At 39.7% G+C, this 21,040-nt stretch overlaps 1 protein-coding gene across 2 annotated transcripts in view; it reads right to left on the reverse strand.

Moving 5' to 3' along the window:
- Positions 1-21,040, reverse strand: part of OXCT1 (3-oxoacid CoA-transferase 1) — a 181,982-nt gene that overhangs the window by 92,872 nt on the left and 68,070 nt on the right. For both annotated transcript variants that reach the window (XM_055422121.2, XM_088827668.1), the window contains exons 8-9: positions 2,069-2,176; positions 699-813 (exon numbers count right to left, since the gene is read on the reverse strand). In XM_055422121.2, coding sequence (XP_055278096.2) covers positions 699-813; positions 2,069-2,176 — 223 coding nt within the window. The remainder of the gene's footprint in view (positions 1-698; positions 814-2,068; positions 2,177-21,040) is intronic.

A 21,040-nucleotide genomic window follows, 5' to 3' on the forward strand; every position in this document is an offset into this window, starting at 1 on the left:
TTTTAATATGCTGTCTAGTTTGGTCATAACTTTTTTCCCAAAGAGTAAGTGTCTTTTAATTTCATGGCTGCAATCACCATCTGCAGTGATTTTGGAGCCCCCCAAAATAAAGTCTGACACTGTTTCCAATGTTTCCCCATCGATTTCCCAGGAAGTGATGAGACCAGATGCCATGATCTTAGTTTTCTGAATGTTGAGCTTTAAGCCAACTTTTTCACTCTCTTCTTTCACTTTCATCAAGAGGCTCTTTAGTTCTTCTCCACTTTCTGCCATTAGGGTGGTGTCATCTGCATATCCGAGGTTATTGATATTTCTCCCGGCAATCTTGATTCCAGCTTGTGCTTCTTCCAGCCCAGCGTCCCTCATGATGTACTCTGCATATAAGTTAAATAAGCAGGGTGACAATATACAACCTTGACGTACTCCTTTTCCTATTTGGAACCAGTCTGTTGTTCCATGTTCAGTTAGCTAAGCAAATTTTCAATCGCTATTTTGCTTCAAGAAGGTAAAAGGATTATAATCTCAATTTCATTTATCTTTATATCTTTGGGTTATATGCCACATTTTGTAACAGCTGATCAATTGCTTTAGAAGCTACAATGGACTAGAGAAGAATCCCCACGCAGGAAGTCTAGTAACCTGATGAATATGTAAAAGGGGCTAAGTGTTTGTTCAGCCGCAGAAGGAATAAAGGATACCGTACATGCCGTCCTCAAATTCAAGAGCTGCCCTCTTGATGATACGTTCCCTGACATTATCTCCAGGTTTACCAGATGTGGTTTTTGTATCTTCCTCTTTCCGGACTGATAAACGCTTTAAAATAAACAGAAATAAATTATTCATGGTTGATGTATGTCTTGTATTTTATCACTGCTGAAATACGAAACTGTATTGGAAAAAATTTTAACTCTCCCCCATTACTAACAGGAAGCAAATCTGCAATATAATATAGATGGTTTTTTTAACAAAAGAAGAGTAACATGGATGACATTTGATGACAGAAATAATTCTTTAGGAAGTAAATGAAAGGTCAGATTTGATTGAAGAGGAAGATACACTTGTTCTATCTCTGAAGCGAATAATTCCTCCATTACTGTCACACGGAGTGCCACTACCGTTACTCTTAAGAGTCCTACAACTGAATTCTCCCCAGGTGCTCAGGGATGGAGCCGGAACAAAGAAAACAAATAGACCTTTCCACTCTTTTTTTGTGGGGCTACCAAAATGTGTTTACCAAGTATTGCTGCTATCAATCGCCTATTTCCACCTGCAGAGTTGAGACTGGTTTTGCTATAAGTGCACCACAGAAATCATAGAAATATCCAGAAACCAGCCAGAAAACTATTTCCATCACTAGATCTCTTTGACACAGACTCTGGTCCCTGTTTGCAAATGTCCTCTTTTTTATCCCTGGCCCCTGACATTAGTTTTAGATTGCAGTGTCTTCCTGTTTGGTGTCAACAGGTAGAGGGCATCTCTGAATCTCTGGTATCTCTTACTGTTTGTCTATTCTGTTGCAGATCTCTACACATTTCTGAATCTTAATATCGACTCTGATCCAGCTGATCTTCACGCTCTCAGTAGCCTTAGTATACCTCCAATCCTCCTGGTAGCCTCTCCTTACCATGATCTCATATCTATCCACCAGCTGACCAGAGCTCAACACTTGTGGGAAAACATGCAAAGACATCAAGAGAGTTAGCTCTGAACACTCAAACACTAAGAGTCCAGCAGGGGTAAAGCAACCAAAGACCTGATTATTGTTCTCTATATTGCAGGAAAGCCATCCAAAACTATGCCTTATAAATTAGAACAGTTACAAAAGCCTGGAAGACACAGTCTAGAGAATCATATAACTTAGTGATATACATGTTGTAAACACAAGGCACTGCTAATCTAGACAATCACACAGACGTCCCCTCAAGATGGACACATGAGAAGCTTCTATTAAGATTCAAAGCAAGACTTCCTGTTCAGCTTTAATTCCTTATCATCTGGAATAGCTCCAGGGACACATCTCTCTGACAGTCAGATCCATAAATACTGACAAACAAGGTAAGTCAATTACCTCAATTCTTTTCTCATATTTTTCTCCCTTTATAAGGCGATGTACATAAATCTTAGGAATATGAATGTCTTCTGGGGCAAATGATCCAATATCGACAATTTCTTCAACCTAAGCAAAGCGAAAAACATTTTAAATTAAATAATGAGAGTTTAAAATGAATATTTAAATTGAATATGCATCTTTACCTCCAACTTAGGTTGGACACACAATATAAAATATATATATGTATATACATACAAATATACATATACAAACCTACATACACATCAGAGAGAAAGAATACACACATACATACATATACACAAACTTCTAGACCCACAAAAAGAGAAGAAATTCAAATACATGGCCTGAACATAAAACACAGAACATAAAGTTCTAGAACTTTGCTTAAAGCAGCCTCAGCTACAAATTTGTCAAACGTTTGTCAGTACAGCTGCTTGAACTTTCACAAATTGCAGCTCAACTATGCAAAATTTGAAAGCACATCCCTTAAACCCAGATTTTCAAAATTAATGGAAATTTATCATATCAAAGACAAAAATCTGTAACAACATCTGCTTGGTCAATTGCTTTTTAAATATAGACACAAATGCTATTTGTAACCATTTTTAATTATTCCTGTTATTAGCTTCCTAGGATCGTGATAGAACTGCAATTGCTGAAATGATTTTACTTTAAGATTGATCATTAATTTCAATATGGAAATTTGAAAAAGAAAATATTAACTGGCAACAAGAAATTCTAAAAATTAAAGTTATTCATAGAGCAAAAGGGTACTTTATAGCAATACCAAATGTCCCAAGTCAGTCTGCTATTTTAAAACTCATTTTTAAAAAGGACAAAAGAAAAATTTTTATATCAACATTAAAAAAAACCCTCAGAGTAAAACGGATCAAGAAAAACTAAGATCAACATTGTTGAGATAAAAAAATTATCTTTCTGGTGCCAAGAAAAAATATTATCTTGAAGACTGAGAGTACTCAGTTTAATAGATGTCATACCCAAAGCAAAGAACTATCTGCAAAGGAAATGACTTGTACAAAGAGAGTTGTATTATACTTGTCTCCTAAACTAGTAATTGAACTCTTCAGAAGTTTTTGAGGTTAAGCACCCCTCCTTATGCTATTCTACCAAGTATGCCCAAATCATACTCCTCCCACAATGAAAGAATAATGGGGATTCAGTTCAGTTCAGTGCGCTTCAGTTGCTCAGTCATGTCCGACTCTTTGCAACACCATGAATCACAGCACACCAGGCCTCCCTGTCCCATCACCAACTCCCGGAGTTCACTCAAACTCATGTCCATCGAGTCGGTGATGCCATCCAGCCATCTCATTCTCTGTCGTCCCCTTCTCCTCCTGCCCCCAATCCCTCCCAGCATCAGGGTCTTTTCCAATGAGTCAACTCTTCGCATGAGGTGGCCAAAGTATTGGAGTTTCAGATTTAGCATCAGTCCTTCCAATAAACACCCAGGACTGATCTCCTTTAGAATGGACTGGTTGGATCTCCCTGCAGTCCAAGGGACTAACAAGAGTCAATTTCATTATTATGCAATGTTCTCAAATAGCTGAAAAAAAAAACAACAGGACGTGGTACATAAAAACCGTCTTCTCTGATCAAACAAAAACTCCAGGGAAGAGTCAGTAAACATGTGGGAATCCAAAAATGAAATAGTGAGTAGAGATGTATATCTAATATTCATCTGAGAATGAATCAGGGGGATGCAGGGGGCTCCCCATCACTGTACTCTGTATCTTTTCCTCCAAATTTCTCTATACTCTGATACATCAAGAACACAGCCATCACTTTTTACATATCCATCAGGTTATTAGGCCTCCTGCATATTGATTCTTTTTTAATCTACTGTAACCAAGGTAGGGATCAGGTAAACAGGAGATGGATACAGGTAATGCAGAGCAACTAAGCATTACTTCCACCTCTTCAACAAGCCAGAAATTTCAGCCATTAGGGTTCATTCACATTTTACACTTATTCAACTCAAGCCTTCCAAGAAATTCTTGACTTTAAAAAATTTATCCTAAGGATATTATTCTAAGGATATATATGAAGCCATTATATTAAGGATATGTGTGAAGATTTACTATTCATGAAAATACTGGTCACAGCATTTGTTAAAATAACATTGAGTTGGGGCTTCCCTGGTGACCTACTGGTCAAGAATCCACTGCCAAGGCAAGGGACACAGGTTGAATTCCTGATCCAGGAAGACCACACATGCCATGTATCAACTAAGCCTATGAGCCACAACTACTGAGCCAGTGCTCTGAGCCACAAATGCTGAAGCCCACAAACCTAGAGCCCATACTCCACAACAAGAGAAGCCGCCACAATGAGAAGCCCATGCATGGCAATTAGAGTACAGCCCTCCTCATGTCTCAACTAGAGAAAGCCTGAGCACAGCAATGAAGACTCAAGGCAGCCAAAAACACACACAAAAAAATTTTTTTAACTGAGTTGGGAACAACCTAAAGGATCAACAATAGAATAACACTAAAATATATATGGTATTGGGTTCAGTCTCTGGGTTGGGAAGATCCCCTGGAGAAGGGAATGGCAAACCATTCTAGTATTCTTGCCTGGAGAATTCCATGGACAGAGGAGCCTGGTGGGCTACAGTCCATGGGATCACAGAGTTGGACATGACTGACAGACTAATATATTGGCTCAAACAATTATTTATATGTATACAAAAACTAAGAGGAAAGACCAAAGGAAACTAGTACAGAAATGTTAATTTTTATCCCTAGGTTACAGTACAAGTTATTTCTGTTTAATTTTACTTTCATAATCAAGAGGTGGAAAACATGCAAGTTTGTGTTTTTTTAAGTTGCAACAGACATCAAGTAGATGATTTCCAAAACTAGGAAATACATAAGTGGAGGATGTGATAAATTGCTTAGTTAGCTATGTATCAAAAGGACATGTTGAAAAGAAAATAGAGCCCTAAAATCTGTGGTTTCTAAACTCTAAAAACATTTACAACATTATGAAATTTAAGTTAAAAAAACTTTTTGTTTACATTTTTTAAGAAAATGCAAGTTATTCTCACTGCCTGATGCTGTTCCAAAAGATCAGGCCCTCTTACCTCTTGCTTGAATAACTGCATCAGCTTCCTAATTGGTTTCCCTGCAACGACCCTTCAGCAGGAGCAAGAAACCCATGGGGAAAGAAAAGAAGTCATACTTCTCACTTAGCCAAAAATGTTGATGATAACCAATCTCTACTTTCTTCTGGGTTCCATCAGAGAAAGTTCTGACCAAAAAAAACACCAAATCAAGACCAATTTTCTTTACCAAGGGCAACTATATCATGACTTTCACAACAAACGAAGTGAAAGAAAGTGTCCCAGTAAAACAACTCCAAAGAAAAGCGAGAATCTGGTTAAGCGTAATCGGTTCCAGGCTTTGTCATCCTAATAGGAATGATTTTCATCTTGTCGAAAACGCATGGGCAGCATTTGTCAAAACAATACCAACACTCAACAAGATTGAAAATTTCTATACAAAAATCAAAGCTTTCTCAGAGTTGGTTAGCAGAGTTAATCACAGAGGAAGAAAATATTCGAAGTACAAACCCAAAGAAGAAAACATATGTTTTCAGACAATCTGAGAAAAGAGTTTACAAAAAAAAAAAAAAAAAAACCCTGAAGAGACAGAACTATCTTAATGTTAGCAAGTGAAGGGTTCTGTGCTGATTTGGTGTGATCTTGAAAAAGAACAAAAGGGGAGAGAGGGAAGGTTCTGGTGAGATCAGACAAAACACAGAAGTCAAAGGAAATGGGAAAAGAAAAAGATGAATAGAATGAGTTTGTTAAGGAAGAAGTAAAAATACAAGCTCACAAGAGCACTCACTAAGCATGGCAGAAATGTACCTCCTGAAATCAGAAGTGGGTAAGACAAGAGAAGAAAGAACAAAGAAAAAGCCTCAGTGCACAGTGATGGGCATGTTTAAGGGTCCTCAGACAAGATCAAAATGGAGGAGAGGGGGTAGCTAAGAGCAACCCAGGCTTCTCCCTGGCACCATGCATAGTTCTTATGCAGCCATCTGGTACATCCAGAAATCCAGACACTCGAGGCTTCTCTAATTAGTACTTGTCTTCAGTTATTAGCAGGAAAAGAGAGGCCAGTGAATGTTAATTATTATTGATTTGAACTTTGTTTTAAAAAAGGTTGCTTTCTCTGCCCTAAACCCTTCCTGCTTTATAATTCTGCAAAAATTTATTTTAAAGCTTGGAGAAGGGTAAGAATTCATCCTTGGGTGACAGTGTTTTTGTTTTTCCTTGGCAAACATTATTTATATCTCAGGTAACGTAACAGAGGAGCAGCAAGGTAATAACCTCCTTATTTCTTATTTTATTTTAGTGACAACCTCAGTCAGTTATAGCCACAAAAGTGTGCCCAACCCTAAAGGTTGTTAGTGGAAAAAGCTGCACACCTGCAAACTTCACCATGTGAAATAAAGTGAGGTCTGAGGTGGGAGGAAGGGGAGGAATCACATTGCAGATTTTATTCCTGAGTCATCATAGCCTTCAGAAAGACTTAGGATGAATATTCTTCCCTTATCAGGAAACTTAAAAAGCAAATAATAAGCCATAATGACTAGAAACATTAAAAAACAACAACAACAACAAACCAGTACCCAAATTAGCAAAAAGAAAAAAAGCTTTGAAAGACTAGAAAAATGGAGAAGGGAAGCAATGAACAATAACAGAAAAATTTAGAAGATGCAGAGGTGTCCTGTATACTACTTTAACCCAGAAAAACAGGGAAGAGAAAGAGGAAATGTGGAGCAAAAGGAGGGTCAGCCTGAAGGGCGTCCTTCCCCACAAATCCAACAGAGAAAAAACATCCAAAGGAGCAAGAAGGTACATAGCTTCTTAAGCTCCATGCTAGGGAGTAATTTGACTACTACAAAAATATAATAGAAAATGGCATTAAAGCTGAAAAGGTCTGGAAATATACATGGGGTCTTAGATGCCTTTATAGAAAGGCACAAAAACTGAAAAGATGAGTGGCTATTAATGAAACTGCAACCTTACAAACAGCTGTAAATGTAACCGCATAGTCATGAATGTCTCATGCCAGTGGGCACTCTCCAACGTCTAGTGACAAGAAGGTCAAAGGCACAAGGTATGTCATGAAAACAGGCACAAGCCTGGGAAGCCACTGACCTAGCAATGATGTGACAAAATGTATTTAAAGTGACTTTAAAAGGAAAAAGAATATCACACTAATGGCCATATAATCAACAGTGCTCACCACACTAAAGATGTAGATGGCATATTTTTTAACAAAAATGACAAAAGTGGCTCCGAAACAAGGTAGTGATATAAAAGGGTGATATCATGGAAAATGTCGGTTATTAGAACATCTCCTGTTCATCATATTCTCCTGATAAACTCGATACTGCCTTCTGACAAGTTCTATTCTTCAGAATGAAACAGAGAGAGAAACCATGATTCTGGACTTTCAACCAATAAAGATAAATTCCTTGGTAAAGGAGAAATGATGGAAACCCTGAAAGAAAGTGACAATGTAAAAGTGAAATTTGTAATAAGCCAGGAACTGAATCTTAGATATACACAAAAATGTATCCTGGTTTTTGAAGGGAGGTAGATTTTGAAAAGTTGAGAGGATAAAAACAAAGATCAGGATCAAGCGGTCAGAAACTGTAAATGATAGAAGCCTATGAGGGATGTAAGGCACTCAAAACCCCCATTCTGACAGTATGAAGACAGATGATCTTGACAATGAGAACATGGTATACAAAGAAAGAATATGATAACATGGATAGCAGTGTGTCTTCTCGTATTTTAAAAAGGCTATCTATGAACAGAAACAGACTCATAGACACAGAGAAGGGACTTGTGGCTGCCAAGGGGGAGAAGGAAGGGAGAAGGATGGACTGGGAATTTGGGGTTAGTAGATGCAAACTATTACATTTAGATGCAAACTATTACAGCAAGGTCCTACTGTATAGCACGAGGAACTATATCCAATCTGGGATAAAGCATAATGGAAAAGAATGAACATATGTATACAAGTCACTTTTCTGTCCAGCAGAAATTAGCACAATGTTGTAAATCAACTACACTTCAATTAAAAAAAAAAGAAAAAAGCTCATACAAAAGCGAGACACGCATGACGTAAGACAAAAGGAGGTCATGTGAAACTTTAACATGTAGGTCAAAAAGTACAAATTATAATGAGGTGAGTAGTGTCCAAATATTAAAGACGACGGAAGAGTGGTTTCTGGGGTCATTCTGTTGCTGCTGATGGGGAGTTTGGACATGGTAATCACAACCACTGGAGACAGAAGACAGAATAAAGCATAGCAGCGTAATTCCATTTCACTTCTGGCTTCACCATCAGGGAGAAGAAAAGGGAAGAACTAATACAGCTAAGAAGGAATTGAATCCCAAGAAGATACACCTAGATTCTTCAAACTAACTCTAGGCTGTAGATCTTCAAAAATTACAAGTCAGGATTCTTAAAGAGCCTGAAAATATGGTCACAGAATTACAGTCAAGTAAAAAATGGCACAGATGTCAGCATATGGAAAGGCAAATATACTCCTTTTCAAACTGGTGCTCTATTCACAAGAGTGCGCTTATGAATTATTGAGACTTCACTGGTGGTCCAGGGGTTAAGAAGACGCATTTCATTACAGGAAGCAAGGATTCGATTCCTGATCAGGGAACTAAGATCCATGTTGCATGGTGGGGCAGGGGCAAGATTATTGAACAAATGGTCCATAAGGTCATAAACAGAGAAAAGAATATCGTTAGACCCCAGGACAAGTTTTTTCCCACACCAAGCCCTGCCAAGCGAACTTCATTAATTTGCAGATCTAGCTAGTGCATTGCTGAGTCAAGGGAAAAGCACACTGTATGATTTCATAAAGCACCTGACCAACTCCCTCATGCTACAGTTTTACAGACATACTAAGAAAATGTGACTTGGTTTCACTCATATTAAAATCAACAAATATGAATTAAGCACCTACTAGATACAACAATCTGGAGAAGGCAATGGCAAGCCACTCCAGTACTCTTGCCTAGAAAATCCCATGGACAGAGGAGCCTGGTGGGCTACAGTCCATGGGGTCGCTACTAGTCGCACAAGACTGAGCAACTTCACTTTCACTTTTCACTTTCACACGTTGGAGAAGGAAATGGCAACCCACTCCAGTGTTCTTGCCTGGAGAATCCCAGGGATGGCGGAGCCTGGTGGGCTGCCGTCCATGGGGTTGCACAGAGTCGGACACGACTGAAGTGACTTAGCAGCAGCAGCAGCAGATACAACAATCGGAGAAGGCAATGGCAAGCCACTCCAGTACTCTTGCCTAGTAAATCCCATGGATGGAGGAGCCTGGTGGGCTGCAGTCCGTGGGGTCGCTGAGGGTCGGACACGACTGAGTGACTTCACTTTCACTTTTCACTTTCACACACTGCAGAAGGAAATGGCAACCCACTCCAGTGTTCTTGCCTGGAAAATCCCGAGGACGGGGGAGCCTGGTGGGCTTCCGTCTATGGGGTCGCACAGAATCAGACACGACTGAGGTGACTTAGCAGCAGGAGCAGCAGCAGATACAACAATGAAGAAAACAGGAAGCCTGCTCTGATGTAGAGACAGAAAGATAACAGAAGAACCACAAAACTACATGATGGCCTGACAAAGTCTTAGAGGCCTCTGATACTGTGGTTCTTAACTCTGAGGGGAAACAAGCACTTGCTTAAGAATCTGATGAAAGCTACAACATCCGTCCACACAAAAATATTTCCTGACCTGTAAAATCCCTCTAAGGATTATGGAGGATTTGTCCATAAACATTTACCCATTTCTACCCTCCAGCCTCAGTGAGACCCCACATTAAAAAAGGATCCCTATTCTAGTGTTTTTGTTACAGGAAAGAATAAAATCTGACTACACATTGTATCTGTTTTATTTTAACCTTTCCTTCTCACTGCTTTTGTTCACTAAAAGGATACTGTCTAAACATAAAGGCCTGCCTCTCTGCCTGAATGTTAAACCAAAGTGCTATTATTCAGGACCCAGTCTACCCTTGAATGGCTACAGGAAGGAAAAAATTAACCCCTCCCCTCCCCAAGCCTGGTCATTCCAAGAGACACTGCAAGATTAATGGTCATTTTATTTTACTTCTTTACTCCCATCCCTAAGACTCTGATAAGATTGTTTTTTGGAGATACTAGTCTGCCAGCTTTCTGAATAAAGTCATATTCCTCGCCTCAACAACTCCTCTCCGATTTATTGGCCTGTTGTGTGATGAGCAGAGCAAGCTTGGACTTGGTAACACCTTGGTATCTTTGGTCCTATCCTGTTCAATATCTTTATCAAGCCCTTAAATGAAGACAGGGAATACATCCTGAGCTCACTGTGGTTAAGAGGCAAGGGTCTGGGTACAACAGACAATTCTGAACATCTACATTCCCATTTGCATCTTAGAAGACAATCTTAAGCTCATGACCAGCAAAAGTTTGAGCAAAAAAAGTGATTAAGGAGCCCAACCAGTCTTTTAATGCTCCAAGAACAGTATGCTCTTGGAGAAAACCTACACCACAGTTATAAAGAGTTTTTCCCTCCAATTAAAACAGGGTGCCTACCATATGTAAAACAAATAGCCAATGGGAATTTGCATTACGTCTCAGGAAACTCAAACAGGGCTCTGTATCAACCTAGAGGGGCAGGATGGAAAGGGAAATGGGAGGGAGATTCAAGAGGGAAGGGACATATGTATACCTATGGCTGATTCATGTTGATGTTGGACAGAAAACAACAAAATTCTGTAAAGCAATTATCCTTCAATTAAAAAATAAATTAAAAAAAAATAAAAACAACAACAGGGTGCCTAAGATAAAATTCTGTCTAGTTTTAATAGCAAGAATAGTTGTACTTCACTTGATCATTATTTTCCTTTAAATTACATGTACTATGAGGGGGGTGGAAAAACTAGAAGTTTGGTATTACCATATACACTATTATATACAAAATAGATACTCAACAAGGATTTACTGTGTAGCACAGAGGAAAACAACAGAATGGGAAAGACTGGAGATCTGTTCAAGAAAATCAGAGATACCCGGGAAACATTTCATGCAAAAATGGGCCCAAGAAAGAACAGAAACAATAAGGACCTAACAGAAGCAGAAGAGATTAAGAAGAGGTGGCAGGAATACACAGAACTATATACAAAAAAGATCTTAATGACCCGGATAACCACAGTGGAATGATCACTCACCTACAGTCAGACATCCTGGAGTGTGAAGTCAAGTGAGCCTTAGGAAGCATTACTATGAACAAAGCTAGTGGAGGTGACGGAATTCCAGCTGAACTATTTCAAATTCTAAAAGATGATGCTGTTAGAGTTCTGTACCCAATATGCCAGCAAATTTGGAAAACTCAGCAGTGGCCACAGGACTGGAAAAGGTCAGTTTTCATTCCAATCCCAAAGAAGGGCAATGCCAAAGAATGTTCAAACTACTGCACAGTTGCATGTGTACAGCAATTTTCATATCATTTCAGATGACAGCAAGGCAGTGTTCAAAATCCTTCAGTTAGGCTTCAATAGTACATGACTGAGAATTTTCAGATGTACAAGTTGCATTTAGAAAAGGCAGAGGAACCAGAGATCAAATTGCCAACATCCACTGATTCACAGAGAAAGCAAGGGAATTTCAGGAAAACATATACTTCTGCCTCATTGAATATGCTAAAACATTTGACAGTATAGATCACAACAAACTGTGGAAAATTCTTAAAGAGATAGGAATACCAGACCACCTTACCTGCCTCCCCAGAAACTACATGCAGGTTAAGAAGCAACAGTTAGAACCGGACACAAAACAACGTGTTACAGACACGGTTCCAAATTGGGAAAGGAGTACATCAAGGCTGTATATTGTCACCCTGCTTATTTAAATTCTATGTCTTTGTGACCCTATGGGCTGAGCCCACCAGACTCCTCTGTCCATGGGATTCTCCAGGCAAGAATAGTGGAGTGGGTTGCTGTGCCCTACTCCATGGTATCTCTCAGACCCAGGGATCAAACCCCTGTCCCTTATGTCTCCTGCATTGGCAGGAGGTTTATATTTTTACCACTAGCACCACCTGGGAAGCCCTCTATGTAGAGTATATCATGTGAAATGCAAGGCTGGATGAATCACAAACTGGAATTAAGATTGCTGGGGGAAGTATCAATAACCTCAGACATGCAGCAGAAAGTGAAGAGAAACTAAAGAGCCTCTTGATGAAGGTCAAAGAGGAGAGTGAAAAAGCTGGTTTAAAACTCAACATTTGAATGAAGATCATGGCATCTGGTCCCATCACTTCATGGCAAATATATGGAAAAACAATGGAAACAGTGACAGACTTTATTTTCTTGGGCTCCAAAGTCACTGCGGATAGTGACTGCAGCCAGGAAATTAAATGACACTTGCTCCTTGAAAGAAAAGCAATGACAAGCCTAGACAGCATATTAAAAAAAAGAGACATCACTTTGCTGAGAAAGGTCCCAGATAGTCAAAACTACGTTTTTTCCAGTAGTCATGTATGGATGTGAGAGTTGGACCATAAAGAAGGCTGAGCGCCAAATAATTGATGCTTCTGAATCGTGGTGTTGGAGAAGACTCTTGAGAGTCCCTTGGACAGCAAGATCAAAGCAGTCAATCCTAAAGGAAATCAGTCCTAAATATTCATTGGAAGGACTGATGCTGAAGCTGAAGCTCTAATACTTTGGTCACCTGCTGTGAAGAGCCAACTCACTGGAAAAGACCCTGACCTGATTCTGGGAAAGACTGAGGGCATGAGGAGAATGGATAGACAGAGGATGAGTTGGTTGGAGGGCATCACCAACTCAATGGACATGAATCTGAACAAACTCTGGGAGACAGGAAAGGACAGGGAAGCACCGCATGCTGCAGTCCATGGGGTCAGACATGACTGAGCAACTAAACAACAACAGGGAACTGAATGTTCTGTAATAACCTATGTGAGAAAATAAATCTGAAAAAGAATATATGTATGTATAATTGAATCACTTTGCTGTACACTTCAAACTAAAACAACACTGCAAATCAACTATATTCCAATAGAAAATAAAAAATAATTTAAAAAATTAGATGTACTGCTAACTGTATGGAGAAGGCAATGGCACCCCACTCCAGTACTCTTGCCTGGAAAATCCCATGGACGGAGGAGCCTGGTAGGCTGCAGTCCATGGGGTCCTGAAGAGTTAAGACAGGACTGAGCGACTTCACTTTCACTTTTCACTTTCATGCATTGGAGAAGGAAATGGCAAGCCACTCCAGTGTTCTTGCCTAGAGAACCCCAGGGACAGCGGAGCCTGGTGGGCTGCCATCTATGGGGTCACACAGAGTCGGGCACGATTGAAGTGACTTAGCAGCAGCAGCAGCAGCAGCTAACTATGTAAAAACGTCCTATAATTTTTGTTTGATATCTTGCACTTGCTATTACTGCATAATTTTTCAGTCTGGTCCTTGCTCCATTTTAAAGTCCTACAATTGCTTTTCTTTTTTTGTAGAGCCCTACTTTTAACTGAAACTGCAATACTTTGGCCACCTCATGCGATGAGTTGACTCACTGGAAAAGACTCTGATGCTGGGAAAGGTTGGGGGCAGGAGGAGAAGGGGACGACAGAGAATGAGATGGCTGGATGGCATTACCGACTCAATGGACATGAGTTTGAGTGAACTCCGGGAGTTGGTGATGGACAGGGAGGCCTGGCGTGCTGTGATTCATGGGGTCGCGGAGAGTCGGACACGACTGAGCGACTGAACTGAACTGAACTTTTAACTGACGTTATCCTGTGTATTTTCTGTGCCTTATAAGCTACTTTACAATATCTGGAATAAAATGTATAAAAATTAAACAGTATATTTATCAAACTGGAGAATGATACAAGGCCAGAAATAATACTGATACAATGAAGATAGAAAACCACAATGAGATACCACTTCACACCAGTCAGAATGGCTGCTGTCCAAAAGTCTACATGCAATAAATGCTGGAGAGGGTGTGGAGAGAAGGGAACCCTCTTACACTGTTGGTGGGAATGCAAACTAGTACAGCCACTATGGAGAACAGTGTGGAGATTCCTCAAAAAACTGGAAACAGAACTGCCATATGATCCAGCAATCGCACTCCTGGGCATACACACCGAGGAAACCAGAAATGAAAGAGACACATGTACTCCAATGTTCATTGCAGCACTGTTTATAATAGCCAGGACACGGAAGCAACCTAGATGTCCATCTGCGGATGAATGGATAAGAAAGCTTTGGTACATATACAAAATGGAGTATTACTCAGCCATTAAAAAGAATGCATTTGAATCAGTTCTAATGAGGTGGATGAAACTGGAGCCTATTATACAGAGTGAAGTAAGCCAGAAAGAAAAACACCAATACAGTATACTAATGCATATATATGGAATTTAGAAAGATGCAAATGATAACCCTGTATATGAGATAGCAAAAGAGACACAGATGTATAGAACAGTCTTTGGGACTCTGTGGGAGAGGGCGAGGGTGGGATGATTTGGGAGAATGGCATTGAAACATGTATGTTGTCATATGTGAAACAAATCACCAGTTCAGGGTCGATGCATGTTACAGGATGCTCCGGGCTAGTGTGCGGGGATGACCCAGAGGGAGGATAAAGGGAGGAGGGAGGTGGGAGGGGGGTTCAGGAGGGGGAACTCATGTACACCCGGGGTGGATTCATGTCAATGTATGGCAAAACCAACCAATATAATATTGGTAAAATAAAATAAAAAGAAGATTCCAAAAAAAAAAGAAAATGGCCTCTACCAGTTAAAAAAATAAAATGAGCCAATTAAATGAATGAAATTAAACAGGGATCAAAGTTAATATTCTAAAATAACACCTAGCCTAGTCATTTTTTCTAGGAAATAAAAGGGCTTAACTAACAACCAGCAAAAACACTATATGACAAAGATACCCAGAGAACAATGAAAGAATCTTCTTTTCTTCTCTTGTTCAACCTGAGTTTATGATAATCACCTTCAACCTAATGTTCCTCATTACAAAACAAAAACAGTTCTTTGTCCCTACAATGTCTCATTTAGAACCACGGGATGAGATGGAAAATGCGATGAGTTTGAACTCATTAGGAGAAAAGCTTCACCTAAAATAATTCAATTTATTAAAACTGTGACTAGCAGCAAAATTAATAGGACATATTGACTAAAAAAAAAAGTAAAAACATTACTTACTTCATGGACTAATCCAGTAGTTTATGTAGAATTGAACTGTTCTTTAAACAAATTCAAATGCAGCTTATGATAAATATTATTTTCATTCCCACTGACTAATACAACATCCAGATAGTCTAGACCATGATGGCATTCTGCCTTTACACTTTCTATTTAACCAAAAAATGCCAACCTTCACTAAGTATGTGATTTAATAACATTCAGTAAGTATTATAAATATCCAATTTTATTTGTTCTATGTTTTTCTAAAAGAAAACATTAGGCTGTAGCAAATCCAAAGAAATAATTAAAATGAGAACATCAACCCAAAGGAATTAAAATACCTCCAACACATTCATTCAAAGCACCAGCCTTATCTATAATAGTAAGAAAAATTACACCATTATCACACACTCCAAGAAAAACAGCAAGACATGATATAATTAATAGAATTAACTAGGAACAATTTTCAGTGAAGAGAGTTATGGAGAAACAAGGAGAGAAAAAAGTTTGTGCTGGGTTTTACAGCCACAGATAAACTGCCTATTAGTGATGTCAGCTAAAACTTTAAAAGTTTACTTTTTAAGACTGTTTCCTTCAGTCGGGGCCTGTTAATCATCCTTGGAGCTTTTTATAATGTAAGAACACAGTATTTAACACAGAAACTTCAAAGGAGAATTGGGCTAAACTCTAACATTTCCAGAACTCAGATAATAGCTGCTTAACCCAACAGGGATTGTGACTCGAATTCAGTTTGTGAATGACTCAATTCCTAAATTTAAAATTGCTTAGCATACACCATTTTGAATATGAGCTTTATTTTTCACTTAAACTTCTGTATGTTCTCAATATGCGTTCATTTTTAGGAAGCAGTAAGCAAAGTTAAACCCTGTTTATTTGATTAAGAAAATTAAAATGCTGTTTGCTTTCTCTGATTTAGTATAATAAAAATAGTCATAAGGTGCAAAAATAAATAAACTTCAAAACATCTTTCCACTCTCTGTAGTTCAATTTCTAAAACTAGACCTTTAAGTCCTAAAAGACATTGAAACATATTCATCACAGTCTCAGCTCTGATTTTACCATTAAGATCAAATGACTCCTCCCTTAGGACAAGTGGCAGAGACAAACAATTTTACAGCTGTCATCACTTGTTCTGATACTGAGCAGGACCCTGTGGGAATCCTGGGTAGGAAAGTCTTTTGGTGTTACCCATCTCTTGATTACAGGAAATAGGTTTCATTCAGCATCCATGACCTTCGACACCCAGTTCCAAGGAACAGGTTCAAAAAGTTGGTAATTAGGAAAGGGAAGGGATGCAGAGACAAGAGAGGAAGGAACAGTCAGAGAAAACAACAGTGCAGCCTTGGAGCAAGCTCCTGGTTTCCCATCAAAGGATACACATAACAATATCTTTGAGCTGTTTTGCAGATACTAAAAACCCCACCAGCTGAGAGAAATTAATGGAGTGCTGCCCACAAGCACACAGATCCCAGACTCAGTTGGAACCAGAAGGTTGATGACACTGACTCGAATCATCAGAAGAATGGCCATGAGATATCATCCCTCTTTGAAGCACTACTATAAAAGTTCTCACTACTCACTCCAGATGGGCACACACAGTTTTGAAGGCATTAGCTCACTGTGGCCCCCTTTGCCTGTCAAAACAATAAAGCTATTCTTTTCTACTTCACCCAAAACTCTTGCCTCCGAAAGTTAATTTGGTGTTGGGTACCAAAAAGGCTGGATTTGGCTTCAGTTTTCAGTTTTCTTCCAACAAATTGAATTTTAACCTCTAGTCAACTAGGAAAGCAGGGCTAGTCCTAACTCTGAGGTAATCTTTCACAGCATTAAATGAAAACGAAAGTGAATAAAGCTGATCGAGAGGAGCTACTCCACGTTCAAGGTCAGGAGGGGCGACGTGAGGAGATACCCCTCATCCAAGGTAAGGAGCAGAAGCTGCACTTTGCTGGAGCAGCTGTGAAGAGATACCCCACAACCAAGTTAAGAGAAACCCAAGTAAGACGGTAGGTATTCTGAGAGGGCATCAGAGGACAGACACACTGAAATCATAATCACAGAAAACTAGTCAATCTGATTACACAGACCACAGCCTTGTCTAACTCAATGAAACTAAGCCATACTGCTGTGTGGGGCCACCCAAGACGGGTAGGTCATGGTGGAGAGGTCTGACAGAATGTGGTCCACTGGAGAAGGGAATGGCAAACCACTTGAGTATTCTTGCCTTGAGAACCTCATGAACAGTATGAAAAGGCAAAATGATAGGATACTGAAAGAGGAACTCCCCAGGTCCAATAAGCTACTGGAGATCAGTGGAAAATAAATCCAGAAAGAACGAAGGGATGGAACCAAAGCAAAAAAATACCCAGTTGTGGTTGTGACTGGTGATAGATGCAAGGTCCAATGCTATAAAGAGCAATATTGCATAGGAATCTGGAATGTTAGGTCCATGAATCAAGGCAAACTGGAAGTGGTCAATCAGGAGATGGCAAGAGTGAACATAGACATTCTAGGAATCAGTGAACTAAAATGGACTGGAATGGGTGAATTTAACTGAGATGACCATTATATCTACTACTGTGGGCAGGAATCCCTTAGAAGAAATGGAGTAGCCATCATGATCAACAAAGAGTCCAAAATGCAGTACTTGGATGCAATCTCAAAAATGACAGAATAATCTCTGTTCGTTTCCATGGCAAACCATTCAATATTACAGTAATCCAAGCCTATGCTCCAACCAGTAACGCTGAAGAAGCCAAAGTTGAACGGTTCTATGAAGACCTACAAGACCTTTTAGAACTAACATCCAAAGAAGATGTCCTTTTCATTACAGGGGACTGGAATGCAAAAGTAGGAAATCAAGAAAAACCTGCAGTAACAGGCAAATTTGGCCTTGGAGCACAGAATGAAGCAGGGCAAAGGCTAATAGAGTTTTGTCAGGAAAACGCACTGGTCATAGCAAACACCCTCTTCCAACAACACAAGAAAGACACTACAAATGGATATCACCAGATATGGTCAACACTGAAATCAGATTGATTATATTCTTTGCAGCCAAAGATGGAGAAGCTCTATACAGTTAGCAAACACAACACCAGGAGCTGACTGTGGCTCAGACCATGAACTCCTTATTGCCAAATTCAGACTTAAATTGAATAAAGTAGGGAAAATCACCAGATAATTCAGATGTGACCTAAATCAAATCGTTTATGATTATACAGTGGAAGTGAGAAAGAGATTTAAGGGACTAGATCTGATAGACAGAGTGCCTGATGAACTCTGGATGGAGGTTCGTGACATTGTACAGGAGACAGGGACCAAGACCATCCCCATGGAAAAGATGCCAAAAAGCAAAATGGCTGTCTGGGGAGGCCTTACAAATAGCTGTGAAAAGAAGAGAAGCAAAAAGCAAAGGAGAAAAGGAAAGATATAAGCATCTGAATGCAGAGTTCCAAAGAATAGCAAGGAGAGATAAGAAAACCTTCCTCAGTGATCAATGCGAAGAAATAGAGGAAAACAACAGAAGGAAAAACAAGAGATCTCTTCAAAAAAATTAGAGATTCCAAGGGAACATTTCATGCAAAGATGGGCTCGATGAACGACAGAAATGGTATGGACCTAACAGAAGCAGAAGATATTAATAAGAGGTGGAAAGAATACACAGAAGAACTGTACAAAAAAGATCTTCACGACCAAGATAATCATCATGGTCTGATCACTCACCTAGAGCCAGACATCTTGGAATGTGAAGTCAAGTGGGCCATAGAAAGCATCACGATGAACAAAGCTAGTGGAGGTGATGGAATTCCAGTTGAGCTATTTCAAATCCTGAAAGATGATGCTGTGAAAGCGCTGCACTAAATATGCCAGGAAATTTGGAAAACTCAGCAGTGGCCACAGGACTGGAAAAGGTCAGTTTTCATTCCAATCCCAAAGAAAGGCAATGCCAAACAATGCTCAAACTACCACACAATTGCACTCATCTCACACACTAGTAAAGTCATGCTCAAAATTCTCCAAGCCAGGCTTTAGCAATACGTGAACCATGAACTTACACATGTCCAAGTATTTTTTAGAAAAGGCAGAGGAACCAGAGATCAAATTGCCAACATCCGCTGGATCATGGAAAAAGCAAGACACTTCCAGAAAATCATCTATTTCTGCTTTATTGACTATGCCAAAGCCTTTGACTGTGTGGATCACAATAAACTGTGGAAAATTCTGAAAGAGATGGGAATACCAGACCAATGACCTGCCTCTTCGAAACCTATATGTAGGCCAGGATGCAACAGTTATATCTGGACATGGAACAACAGACTGGTTCCAAATAGGAAAAGGAGTACGTCAAGGCTGTATACTGTCACCCTGCTTATTTAACTTATATGCAGAGTACATCATGAGGAACGCTGGGCTGGAAGAAGCACAAGCTGGAATCAAGATTGCCGGGAGAAATATCAATACCCTCAGATATGCAGATGACACCACCCTTAGGGCAGAAAGTGAAGAGGAACTAAAAAGCCCCTTGAGGAAAGTGAAAGAGGAGAGTGAAAAGTTGGCTTGAAGCTCAACATTCAGAAAACTACAATCATGGGCTCTGGTCCCATCACTTCATGGGAAATAGATGGAGAAACAGTGGAAACAGTGTCAGACTTTATTTTTTGAGTTCCAAAATCACTGCAGATGCTGACTGCAGCCATGAAATTAAAAGACGCTTACTCCTTGGAAGGAAAGTTATGACCAACCTAGATAGCATATTAAAAAGCAGAGACGTTCCTTTGCCAACAAAGGTCCATCTAGTCAAGGCTATGGCTTTTCCAATGGTCATGTATGGATGTGAGAGTTGGACTGTGAAGAAAGCTAATCGCCAAAGAATTGATACTTTTGAACTGTGGTGCTGGAGAAGACTCTTGAGAGTCCCTTGGACTGCAAGGAGATCCAACCAGTCCATTCTAAGGGAGATCAATCCTGGATGTTCATTGGAAGGACTGATGCTAAAGCTGAAACTGCAATACTTTGGCCACCTCATGCGAAGAGTTGACGCACTGGAAAAGACTTGATGCTGGGAGGGATTGGGGGCAGGAAGAGAAGGGGACGACAGATAATGAGATGGCTGGATGGCATCACCGACTCGATGGACATGAGTTTGAGTGAACTCCGGGAGTTGGTGATGGACAGGGAGGCCTGGCGTGCTGTGATTCATGAGGTCGCAAAGAGTCAGACACGACTGAGCGACTGAACTGAACTGAACTGACATGAAGGTCCTGGATCTAAAATGTCTTCTGAGGTATACAGCTCATCCCTGAAACTCAACAGCGTATTTGAAAAATTAAGAATGACAATTTAAAAAGCACCCGGATATTTTAGGCAGGATTTCCCCCCTTCCATTACAGAAAAATGACTATGGTTGACAGAAAAAAGTAATTTACTGATGTGAATAGTTTGTAAGAGAAGGACTTTTGTCCATGCATGATTTCTCTGATGTCTCCTACCCTGAAAAAATTAGAAGACAGCAGAGTGTGAAATAAAGAACCGGATTTGGAGTCAAAAGATATAGACTCTGGGTTTCAGCTGGAATACCTTCTTGTACTATGCTCTTACATGAACCTCTTAAGGCTATTTTATCTCTAAAATGTGACAGGTGAACTTTAAGTGATGCCTAGCATTCTTTCCAGACCTTAT

This window comes from Moschus berezovskii, chromosome 18, assembly GCF_049115385.1.
Source record: "Moschus berezovskii isolate FMDL1 chromosome 18, NW_MosBer_1.0, whole genome shotgun sequence".
NCBI classification, from domain to species: domain Eukaryota; kingdom Metazoa; phylum Chordata; class Mammalia; order Artiodactyla; family Moschidae; genus Moschus; species Moschus berezovskii.